This window comes from Electrona antarctica (genome assembly GCF_951216825.1).
Source record: "Electrona antarctica genome assembly, chromosome: 7".
NCBI classification, from domain to species: domain Eukaryota; kingdom Metazoa; phylum Chordata; class Actinopteri; order Myctophiformes; family Myctophidae; genus Electrona; species Electrona antarctica.
Window position 1 is genome coordinate 58,211,982 of NC_136812.1, and position 12,497 is coordinate 58,224,478.

The 12,497-nt window shown below is 41.1% G+C and overlaps 1 protein-coding gene across 1 annotated transcript; it reads right to left on the bottom strand.

Annotated features, from left to right (window-relative positions):
- Positions 1-1,724: 1,724 nt before the first annotated feature.
- Positions 1,725-10,530, bottom strand: LOC306926571 (uncharacterized protein). Its single transcript, XM_079505925.1, has 3 exons — positions 10,218-10,530; positions 6,893-7,513; positions 1,725-5,201 (listed from the first exon to the last, which is right to left on the bottom strand). The coding sequence occupies exons 1-3, from the start codon at positions 10,252-10,254 to the stop codon at positions 3,934-3,936; spliced, it is 1,926 nt and encodes a 641-aa protein (XP_079362051.1). The 5' UTR covers positions 10,255-10,530; the 3' UTR covers positions 1,725-3,933.
- Positions 10,531-12,497: the final 1,967 nt, after the last annotated feature.

A 12,497-nucleotide genomic window follows, 5' to 3' on the forward strand; every position in this document is an offset into this window, starting at 1 on the left:
TAATTGACACAGGGGTGAAATGGGTTATAAAATCATGGGATAAAAATTATATATATATACAAAAAAAAAAGAAGTGTTATCAGCTGCTATTCCCGGTTCAGGGTCCTAGCCCATCGCCACCCCTGCTCTGACATCATTCTGACGTCTGCATAGACTCTATATTTGGGCATGCCTGACAAAGAACTCCATATATGGGCATAAAAGTGACACAGACATACTATCTGGGTGGGGAATGCATTTCCAATTTGCATCGTTCTGAGTAGGCCAGTGCACAACGGGCACCGCCATAGTAACCTCAATTACACCCACACAACCTGAACTTTGAACATTCAGCGGATTTTCTGTGGCCTGGGGCTTTCTCTGTGTGTTCTGAAGCCCTTTGAGCTGCAATGAAACGGACAAACAGGCCTCAACAGTGACATCTGCTGGCAAATTGTAATGTCATATGGCTTTTGTGGACTCTTACATCACAGTCCACAAGAAAATCAGAGCACTTGAGCTTTTGAGCATGCAGAAAATCCCAGACCACAGAACGTCTACTGAATGTTAAAAGTTGAGGTTTTTTGGGTGCAATTGAGCTCAGAAAACATTAAAAAAAAACAAGAAAAAATACAAAACCCTTTTTTCCATCCATTTAATGTTAATGTAAGTCCACACTCACAACACCAGAGGGCGTTCAACAAATCACGTGCAATCCAGATTTGGCTCAAACAAGACGAAGAGATTAAATTAATTCACTCAAATGTGGAACGCCCTACCATCAGCCATTAAGACATGTGAATCCCTTGACTCCTTCAAAACTGCTCTCAAAGAGCACCTGCGGACGTCTGCAATTCGGAACTGGCCCCCGAAAATAAAGTCTGAGTTTCCCCACAATTTGAAACTGGCCCCTGCAAATAAGGTCAGAGTTCCCCCACCCCACAACCTTTCCCCCATACTGTACATATGTTTTCCCTTTTTTACTTTCCTCATATGATGATTTCCTGTTTTTATAGAAGTCTATATTTGTACGTCTCTAAATGTTCTGATGAATTCTGAGTGCGTAATCATGGTTCGTCCACAAAGTAACAGTTTTTGTATTGACTTGTGCTTTCGTTTGAAATGTACCTGTGACTGCTGTAAATTATTCAGTAATTATTTTGTTCACTGATTAATTATTTTATTTTGTAAAGCGTTGTGTTCCGGACATTTGCTTTCCCGTCATTTCCGGACATTAGGCCTTAAGGTCTTGTGCCAGTGAGGCTCACTAGGTCAGAGTCGTCGCTTCCTTGTCAACGGAATTTACTTGTTTGAGAGCAGCGTGTCGCTTAAAAGGATTCATTGTTTTTGTGTCAACACTCAGTTTATATTTAAGTTGCATGTTATACTTGTTGAGTTAAATCGATCAATTTACTTTTGTTTCAGTTTGATGGGTTTATTGTTTGTTTTGGGCATCCATTGACTTGAATTCATTCCCTTTGCATCGTTATGAAGCCAGTGAGGTACTTTTAATTTCCACGTGCATTTTTCCATATCATTGTTTGTATGCTTTATGTTTTACAATTGTTCTGATCTGTGTTATTTGTTGTGTTCATCAGTTTGACATTGGTCTTTGAGTGTCGAAAGAATGCTTAAATAAACCACCAGTAGGCTATATACAACAACCTGACTCGTCTGTGAAGGGAGTGACAGTACCCATTCTACATACTGTAAAATAAACAAACTCAATCAAGTGATAGTGAAGAAATAAAAAGCCTTTATTGTTTTGTATGGGTAATGCATAAGCAATAATCATACAATATTGTGGTGTATACCGTTGCAGCACACAGCCATCATCAGTGTCTGAACTATTGGTGATTTATTTCATTGTTGGTGTATTTGTTACTGACAATTCAACTAGACTTACTGAAATGTCACAGTTTAAAATGCATTTGCGCAGGAGGCACTAAACTGCAACTCTTTCACAACATTCCTAATTTGTAATATTATCATCATCATCATTTTTCGACCGCGGTCGAGATCATGGATTCCACAATGCTACGCCAGACTTCCCGGCCCTTCATTGCCAACCCCAGTTCCAGCCTACTGAAGCATGTGTCCCTAGCGATGACATCAGGGAACGACAGCTTTTACCTCTGGTCCACCCTGAGGCAGGACTCCAGAGAAGAAGGGAAGATATAACCTCATTGTCAGCTCTGTAGCAGTGGCCGGCAAACTGCGCTCTTCTGGATCGGACCAGTGAAGAAACACGAGGAAGGTTGCCGTATATTAGATTAGTCGATGGGTGGCTCTTCCAAGAAAGATTTTGCGCTCTCATTAGAAGGCGGGTGTAAGTGCCATCCAACCGATTCTCTTGTTTTTTTTAAAAGTGTCCATGTCTCGGAGCCATAGAGTAGAATCGGCTCAACGGTCATCCTAAATATTTTTTCTTTTAACATCTTACTAAGCTGGGATGACCAGATCTTATGCATGTCATTGCAGGCTGACCAGGCCATATACCCTTACTAGTTTGAAAGTCCTTTTGGGAAGAAGATATATATGAACCCAAATACTTGTTGGATTTGCATATGTTTACGTATTCAGTTTTCGTCTCGTTGAGATAAAGACCAACACAGTTGGAGTCCTGCTCAAGAGACTGAAGGAGAGCCTGAGCGTATTCCAATATTTGTAATATTATATTATCATTGATTCATGGCGTCATTATGCTTGCTAGTTGCTATGATTTTCTTTAGCAGCTTCCTGAGCACAATACTCTAGCCGTGTAAAGAGGGGACTAGGAAAGGGATTTAATTTGAGAACCACTGTTGTACTGTACAGTTGGTCCAACTTATAGTGGGTAACATGACATTATTTGTGCCAATTAATCCTCCGAAGCTGATGGAGATAATACTGTCTGCATTTGTCATATGGTTTATTGGATTTACAAACCAAATTTTCCAACAGCCATTCTCGCCTCAATTTAGTCACTGTCATTATCAAAGCTAGCAGAGATTTTCTACTTTTGATGATTTTTGTGACGCTCAAGCAGCGTTAATTTACAGGGGGCAATACAACAAATACAATAATAATAATAAAACGATAAAGTATAATGGAGATACAGTAGTATGTTTCTGCCCGACTGCAATATGTCCCTGTTGCTGCTTAGTAATACTGTTGGACTGTGGAGGGTGTAGAACAGTATTCCCAAACGTCAGCTCGAGACGCAAAAGGTAACTTATTTGTTTGCCAAGTATCAATATACTTATGGGCTCCACTCTATGCTATGGGGACTATTGGGGAAACTATTTGCAGTTCTGCAAATAACCCCATGGGCAGGTATTTGGGATCAATATAAGTAGTTAAACAAGCCAGGAAGTGAACCTATACAGCAGTGGTGCCGTCACGTCACTGTCAATTCACAATATTTAAGTTTATTTAAAGACCCTGTAGAAAAGAAGTAAGCATATACGCAGCATTACATATTCAAACTTTATCATACCACGGAATGTTAAAAACCACCCAGATGAATTAGAATTAATATAAAAACAAGTGTTACGTGTATCAATATCGGTTTCAAAGTCATGACAAATAAGCTGTAGTTTTTCCTGCCAAGGGCTTTGGGAGGGGGGAGGTGTCCACTAATTGCAGTGTAATAATTATTGCACTCTAGGGTATAGCATCAGAATACTGTTTACCTTGGCATAATTCCCAACTACACCAGTCTTCTGCCATCAGATGACATCGTTGAAACTCATCTGTGTGTGTCATCAGGTGAAGTGTTTAGCCCTGCCCAGAAAAACTGCTACCAGCAAGAAATGCCCCAAACAGGGCATTGCCTGTTTGTTTACAGGCTCTTTAAAATGATATATTTCTGTTTTCTCTCTCATTTTAAAGTGTTAAGTAGTATAAATATTCACATGTTGCTTGTATAACCAATTTCCCTAGCAACATTCAGCTGGTTAATTCTCACACTGTTTACAGTGGAGATGATTTTCCCTTGTTGCGAGTACACTGGTGTTTCTTCAGATGACATGACACTTTGAAACTCTTGTTACACTGATTGCAGTGGAAAGGTTTTTCTCCGGTGTGGAGACGCATGTGTGACTTCAGGCTACCTATCGCAGTGAAACTCTTGTAACATGTATTACATTGGAAAGGTTTTTCTCCAGTGTGGGTACGCATGTGCAACTTCAGGCAACGTAAATCACTGAAACTCTTGTAACATGTATTACATTGGAAAGGCTTTTCTCCAGTGTGGGTATGCATGTGTTTCTTCAGGCTACTTGATTCACTGAAACTCTTGTAACATGTATTACATTGGAAAGGCCTTTCTCCAGTGTGGGTAAGCATGTGTTTCTTCAGGTTGCCTGACTGACTGAAACCCTTGTCACATGTATTACAGTGGAAAGGTTTTTCACCAGTGTGGTTAAGCATGTGTCTCTTCAGGTGATAAGGCACACTGAAACTCTTGTCACATTCATTACAGTGGAAAGGTGTTTCTCCAGTGTGGGTACGTAAGTGTCTCTCCAGGTGATATGAAGACCTGAAACTCTTGTCACACTGGTTACAGTGGAAACGATTTTCTCCAGTGTGGTGGACACGCTCGTGTGACTTCAGAGCACTTGTTTGACTGAAACTCTTGTCACACTGGTTACAGTGGAAAGGTCTTTCTCCCGTGTGCACACGCATGTGTGTTTTCAGGTGAAATGACAAAGTGAACCCCTTGTTACACATGTTACAACTGAAAGGTTTTTCTCCAGTGTGGAAAAGCTGGTGTATTCGCAGATGATTAAACACTTTGAAACTCTTACCACACTGTTGACAGTGGAAGGGTCTTTCTCCAGTGTGGATACGCATGTGCATCTTCAGAGCACCTGACGTACTGAAGGTCTTGTCACATGTATTACAGGGGAAAGGTTTTTCTCCAGTGTGAACACGCATGTGTATCTCCAGGGTAGCTAATGATAAGCAAGTCTTGCCACAGTGTTTACATGTGAGTGGTTTCTTTCTTGTACAAGTCGGCAGATGTGTTTTTACTTGTCCTGGTTGAGTTAAAGTCTCTGTAAACTTGTCTGTGTCTACTTGTTTCTGGCTGGTTACAGAGCTGGTGATCTGTCCATCCCTCAGCATTCGGCGGTAGAGATCGTTGTGGCTCCTCTTGAGGTGTTTATGGAGTAAGACTTGAGACGTGAAGGCATATGGACATTCAGAACAGGAAGAGAGTGGAGTCTGGGACCTCACTCCTGAGAGAGAGAGAGAGTTAGTCATATTTATACATTGAGATTGAGATACAGTTTCAGACAGGAACATAATGCTGAATGTAACACCGTCCTCATTTTCACATTTGTTTTATGTTCTGGTCCACCTCAACCCTCGAAAGATCACATTGTTGCATGGAAATTAAGCCAAGTTAAAGCCAAGTCAGGGGGAGCACAAATACTGCGTGTATTTGTGCTCATGTATTACAGGGGCAAATACTACACAAATACTGTGGGCATTTGTGCTCCCCTTGACTTAATTTTTCACATTAAAATTCCAATGCGTATTCCAATACAAATATCCTAATAAACTATATTTGGACTAGACTATAGACTATTTTACTTGTCATTACACATCCGCACCTCTGAAACCAGTGTTATGAATCGAGCGATTGAACCCTGTATTTGTTTTTACATCTTATAACCCTACGCACGTTCGCAGATGATCGTTAGATGAATGTTAATGTAATGACACTTTGAGGTTACATCTTCGTACAGTTATTGTTCGGCTTCCTTCAGACAATGCAGCAGTGATAATAATAACTAAATAATGACGATGGCAGCTTAATAAAAAACCGCAAAAAGAAGCCCATTTCAAAACATCGCTCCTGTGATATGAAAATCATTTTAGTTGATTATAGAAACATTTAAAAATAAAATAATTTTAATCATATAGAAACATTTAAAAACAAAATGATTTTCTTTATAAAGAACCAGATTTGGTCTTAAAGGTGTTTTCCACAAATTGTAAATTTTAAAAATGGGGGTCGTCTTATAATCAGTCGTCTTATATTCGGCACAATATTATATATACTGTAGTGTACAGTATGTCACTGTTTTGAATGAGATGCGTCACCTCAAATTGCTTTTTTTCTCTAGTGTGAATTGCCACAAACAAAAAATATGAATTTGACTGTATGATTCCCCATGGCTGAACTTGGTTCATGTGCATCTCAGTTGACCTTTTGAGTGAAGTTTCTTTTACAAACTGTAGGCTAGATGTAAATAGTTACTTGCGCAAGCAGAGCGCGCAAGTACTAGTTTCGCCCGTTGATGCGTATGAGCCGTCCCAGCAAATGACGTAATGACTACTTGTGCCTGATACGGCAGTGGTGCCAGACTACATACATGCATGTATACATAGGAGCATTACCTCTAATCCTCCCGACACTAAAACATAACGTCATTATGTCCCCATCGAAAACCAATTAAACTCTGGCATTGGGACCTTTAATCCACATCTTTATTACGTCATCATTGAGAGCTAGTCATCATTGAGAGCTAGCTATATCAGTTATACCCAGATGTCATATGCTGGGACGGTGCATACGCATCAAAAGTAACCACAGTATACCACTGATCAACTTACAAATTACATATATATAAGAGGCATTTCCTGTAATCCACCCGACATTGATCGAGATATACGTCACCATCGAAAGCATTGGGTCCTTTAATCCACATCTTTATTACGATATACTTCATAATACTACTTTTTTACGTGCAAAAAGTAGGTACGTAGCAAATAGCTAAACCTAATAATTCAATATTGAAGCTGAGATTTGACAGTTTGTAGCGGTCGACAGTACTTGCGCGCTCTGCTTGCACGGCCTACTTGTGTGCAATAAGCAAGTAGGCACTCGACAGAGTGCAGTTCTAGTTATTTATGTATTTACCTGCATCAGTCTTCATGTTTTGTTTCACATAACTCTCTGTGTGACTCCTCACGGATGTTGTTTGTTCTGATGATTTCAGGTCCTGGGACAGCTTGTTGCTCAAAGACAATCGTCGTCCTTCCACATTTGGCATCTTGTGTGACTTCCGTTTGTTTGAAGCTGAATGACCTTCCACTGTCTCCTCCCAGTCACTGTCTTCAATGTCAGATTCAGAACAGGGTGAAGTCCACTCATCACTGTCTTCAGTGTCAGATTCAGAACTGTGCGAAGAGAGGAGCTGGTCATCTCTGGTTGGCTGTGATGCTCCACAGTCCTGGACATCAGCTTGTGATTTCATGTGTTCAGTTGAGGTGCTGGTTACAGGCTCTGTCTCTTTGTTATCATCTTCACTTTGCACTGTCAATGTTGACCCATCAGGTCTTAGCAGTAGCTCCTCCACCTGTTCCTCTTTAAACTGTGGAGGTTCTAGTTTCACCTGGACCAGACTGGGGCTGCTCTCCTGCTTTTCCTCTTTAATCTGCATAGGTTCTAGTTTCACCTGGACCAGACTGGGGCTGCTCTCCTCAGTCTCCTGCTGTTCAGGTGAAACCTTGTCTTTAAACACAGGAAGGAGTGAGAGATCTAGAATGAGGAGAGAGGAGGGAGAACATCAGAAGAGAGCAACTCAGTAACCCAATTCCAATACCTTAACTCACCTGTCGCCAATTGCACCTTTTGACGACTATTTTCGTTTTTGGGCACTTGGGCGGCAGTAAAGGGACTAGTGCTGGATTTTTTTGTGGCAGTAGTGTCACTACGACCACACACCGGATTGTTTTTTATGAGAGAGCCGTTCGTTGCACGTTCGTGAAAAAAGGGGGGGACCGCTAATAATAATAAGAACACAACACTAATAACAACTATAATATCAACAGTACAGAGAACAGTACAGTACAGTACATCAGAATATTAATCCATGTAATAATAATAATAATAATAATAAATAAGAACACAACACTAATAACAACTATAATATCAACAGTACAGAGTACAGTACAGTACATCAGAATATTAATCCATGTAATAATAATAATAATACAAAATAAGAACACAACACTATAACAACAGTACAGAGAACAGTACAGTACAGTACACATGAGTACAGTACAAAGACTTACAGTACACCACAGTACAGTATACTGTTCTTGCGCCTTGCCATACTCCCTTTCATACGCAAATACACAAAAACAAGTGTAAAGTATATATAAAAAGGAAACACTCCCCTGGCAGGTGAAAAGAAGCAGCTTTGACTCCTCATGCATAGAAGAAAGCATGAGGTCAGTCCGCTGCCCCCCCAGGTTGGCAGAGGACGTGTAGCGCCCAAGATTGCATTACATAATTGACACTGGTTGAAAAAATGGGTTACAAAATTGTGGGATAAAACATTTAAAAAAAATGCACTTGGTGACAAGATTTAGATTTTTGGCATGATGTTAGGTATTGTTTAGGTAATGTTTTCAAAAACCATCGCAAACAAGTTGGGCTAGCCCCCTAGTGGTCTGTTTGCAATGAATCCAATGCTGGCCTATTTAACATAGGATTCATTGCAAATGGACCACTAGGGGGCAAACCCAACTAGTTTGCGATGGTTTTTGAAAACCTTATGCCCATACCTAACACCATGCCACAAATTATAAACTAAGTGCGTTGTAGGAGCCATAATGTGATCTATATGTGTTGAGTATGTCACGTTAGTGGACAGATTGGGCACTGCACTGGTAGTGGTGGTGGGCGTGATCACTGGGGCTGGGCGCAGTCACAGTAATAACTACACAGCGTTTACCTGGCACTAGAGTTGAGGAACTTGGGAAGGAGAGGGGGTGAGCTGGGAGTTGACATTTTCTGTTGACCGCAACAACGCATCTTAACATGATAACATCCATGCCGGTAGTATATAATAGTTAGCTGGGAACTGTTGTATTTTACCTGTGCTGCGGAGAAGAATAAATGGTCAAACTGACAGCTTGGAGTGGACCTGAATTCCTTTGCGTGCGCGTCATACAAGTGTCTCAAGTGTATACTCTCATGCTTAGCTCCTCGGCTCACGGCTTTTGAACAGCCTACAGCCGCAACATGCGTAATTGTTATGATTATTTATGTATTAATCCCAGTTTATAGGCACCACCGTGGACACCATCTTGAAAATGATGCCTTTCCAGAAGTTATTTTTCCAAATTTGACTAATAGAATCCATTGGAAAATCTCTTTTATCAATTATTTTGTTTTTTAACCATATACTTTAATTTTAGATTAATTGCAAACAAACCACTAGGGGGGCGAGCCCAACTCGTTTGCGATGGTTTTTGAAAACCTTATAACCATACCTAACACCATGCCAAACAACAAAAACGTGTCACCAAGTGCACAATCTTGTTGATTTTGGATGAATTGGGACCCAGCTATCCATAAAAACCTAACTTCTAGTTTTAGTGTAGTAGGTAAATCAGAAACCCCCAACAACATAGGCCTACACAGGCTGCTCGGCCAGCTCGAGCAGGCCAATTGTCATCACTACTGTGCCCATTCAGTAGAGTGACCCTCGCCCCATAGGGATGCAAATTTCTGCTTTTGTCTTTATGGGGTGGGGGCATAGAGTACTAAAAGGATAGAGACTGAACCGGAGCGATAGCCCCGCCTCCCGCTATTCATTTCAGTGGAAGTTGCTCAGTGGCGTTTTGAAGCACCCGGAAGAAAAAGGAAACACGAAATAAAGGTGTAGGTAGGCCTATTTACTTGCAACCCTCAAAAAAACCTGCGACCCCACATATGGGTCCCGACACAGGGGCCTCATACAGGGGTTTGCCTAGGGCCTCCAGAACAGATGCCTAAGCACGGCCCTGCCCACGTTGCATTTATTTATTTTAATTTGTGACAATCACCTACTCTTCAATACTTAAGCATAATGTTGTCATATGGCGAAATAAACGCATAAAATGTAATTATGTGTACGTTCCGTAACTTCCGTTATGCAGAATTCCAATGGTGAAAGCTGTTGTTTTGACCCGGTGAAGGAATGCGGAAAGCCGGCCCCGGCATACCCGTGTGTCTCAAAGTAACACATTCGTGGGTCCTTGACATGTAGGCTACATATTAGAGTTGCGTTCTTCTATTCCAGGTTTAAGCAACATTAAGCAAGCAAAAAAATAAACAACTACACTTTAGAAACAAGCTTTTAAAAAAGCAACAGCTTTATACCAATAGCCTATTTGTGACCGACTTAAAGAAAAACAATTGCAAAGTCGCTTCTAAATAGCGGACAACATGGGAACACTGTTGGTCACTGTACCTGTGAACATGTCCTGGTCAGTCTCTCTGGTCTCCATCTTCACAGTTTGGCTTTTCCTCTCAACCTCGTCCTCTGTATCTGATGACCGATAAATCAATCAAATTCTGATCGTCTCGTCAGTGGTGTAACGGTGTTCAGTAACGACTTACTTTAACTAAAACAAACACAACAACAACGCATGGGCACCCGAGGCTACTCTAGTCTGTCTACTCTAGTCTCACTCTGTTGTGTTCTAACCTCGCGTCTCACCAGACTAGTACTTCAGTTCTGTTGTTCTGACTCGACTCGTAGTTCTGTGTCCCTCTGTCTCTCTCGGCCGTAGAGAAACACGCTGAACGGCACCCTGTTCCCAGCAGAATGTTAACCACTAATGCTGGCGGATCGCAACCAACGTAAAGGTGCATACCGCCACCTACTGTACAAGAGTGTGCAACATCATGTCAATTTCCCAGTGCTTTTCCTTATATTCTACTTTCCCCCTGCTCCAGTATTGTAATGATTCATTCTTCCTTTCTATTCCTTTCATTATACTCCTCTGTAGTCACGGTTTTATGTATTTTGTAATACTTTCCATCCCTTTCTGTTCAACACTATCTCCTGCTATCTCCTGTTGAGTTGCCCTTTATAATAAATAACACAACTTTATTTGTATAGCACCTTTCAAATTTGCATTACAAAGTGCTTATGGCAAGCTTATCCGCCCTCTCGTTTCCTGTCAACCCCTTATGTGCTGGCACCCAACAAAACTGTACATCCAAACCACCTCTGTGCAATCCTAATAAGTAATGATTATTTTCAACAACTAGATCCTCTCTAACTGATTTTTCTGACTGTAGACTTTTCAAACACTGCAAGTGAATCAGTGCACACCACCACCCACTCTGGTCTGACCTCCTCCACCCATTGTAACCCAGTGATGATTCATCATAACCTTTATTTAAATCCGGAGGGGGCAGGCCCTCATTTTCAATGTAGCCGAATACAGAAACACAAAATCAGCAAAATAACAAAATTAAATATATGCATCAGAATACAAAAATACTGAAAACAAGAACTATAAAAGATAGATAATTAATTAAAACAGTTACAATGTTGAACTAAAGTGCTGGAAATAATTTCCCTGAATTTACCCAAGGAGGGCAGAGATGTAATTTTTAATTTTCTGGAGCTCATTCCAATCAAATCACGCCTCTCGGAGAGGATAAGCCAGTGTTCTCATAGAGTGTACAATGCTGTGTACCATAACTGTCACCAGTAACCCATCTTAGGGCAGAATGGTACACTGTGTCATGGTGCTTTAAAATGGGTGGAGCAGCGATCCTGTAAATAATGTTCCATAGTCTAAGACTAGTGAGAAAGAAAACTAGTGAGAGAAAAGTGGCTTCAATAATTGACTTTTGTCAAATGTTGGAAAACATGCTTTGTTTCTATAAAGAAAGCCATTTTTTGTCTTAGTTTGTTGACGAGATTAGCAATATGACATTTAAATGACAATGTATCATCAAGCCAGATGCAGAGATACATTTCATATAGTAGAGCCATTTTGTGAGATTAATGCTACATTTTCATGGCTGTTGGTTTTAGCCCTAGTGAAAACCATGAACTTAGTTTTGCTGGCGTTCAGCACAAGCCTAAGCTTCACCAGGGCATCTTGGAGTGCATTGAATGCTAACTGCAGATTGCCACTGCCTCAATAGGGACTTTAAGCAACGACTGTTTTCAGGACGGCTCCGCTACGCGGAAGTACGGCGGCTATGGCTCCCACGCCGTAGCTGTCAAAATCGTTAAGCAAACAGCCTCCGGCGATGGCGACATTGGTTGCCATGGTGACGCGTCCATGCAGCATGTGTCAAACATAAACACATTAAGTCATCTAACAGACTTTGTTTCTCCACTCAATACACACCAGCAGCAGGCTCTATTAAAAACATAATTTTAAAACATTGGCATGTCCTTCAAAGTGATCCACAAATGTCCAATACCTGTATTGACCCCCCTCTTTTCTGTTTCAGACGCAGTCGCAGCCTGAGAGACCGTCTGGTGCACTCTGACCTTACCACAGCCCCCCCCTCTTGGCTTTCAACCCCCGCCCCCAGGGTTTCTACAAGTGCAGGAATTCTGCCCAATGCTCTAACTCCTCCACACATCCCCACACTGGTAAAAGGTTCAAAATTAAATCCTTCATCAATTGTAACTCTACACATGTGGTATACTTATTGAAATGCCCATGTGGCTTGGCTTATGTTGGCCAAACCAAACGATCTCTAAAAAGTAGAATTG

Bases quoted from the DNA above. Each gene is read 5' to 3' on its own strand.
- LOC306926571 (XM_079505925.1), bottom strand. From the start codon at position 10,254: ATGGAGACCAGAGAGACTGACCAGGACATGTTCACAG. The intron at 7,514-10,217 runs GTACAGTGACCA...TCCTCATTCTAG, and splicing joins TGACCAGGACATGTTCACAG to ATCTCTCACTCCTTCCTGTG. The intron at 5,202-6,892 runs GTAAATACATAA...TCTCTCTCTCAG, and splicing joins AAACATGAAGACTGATGCAG to GAGTGAGGTCCCAGACTCCA.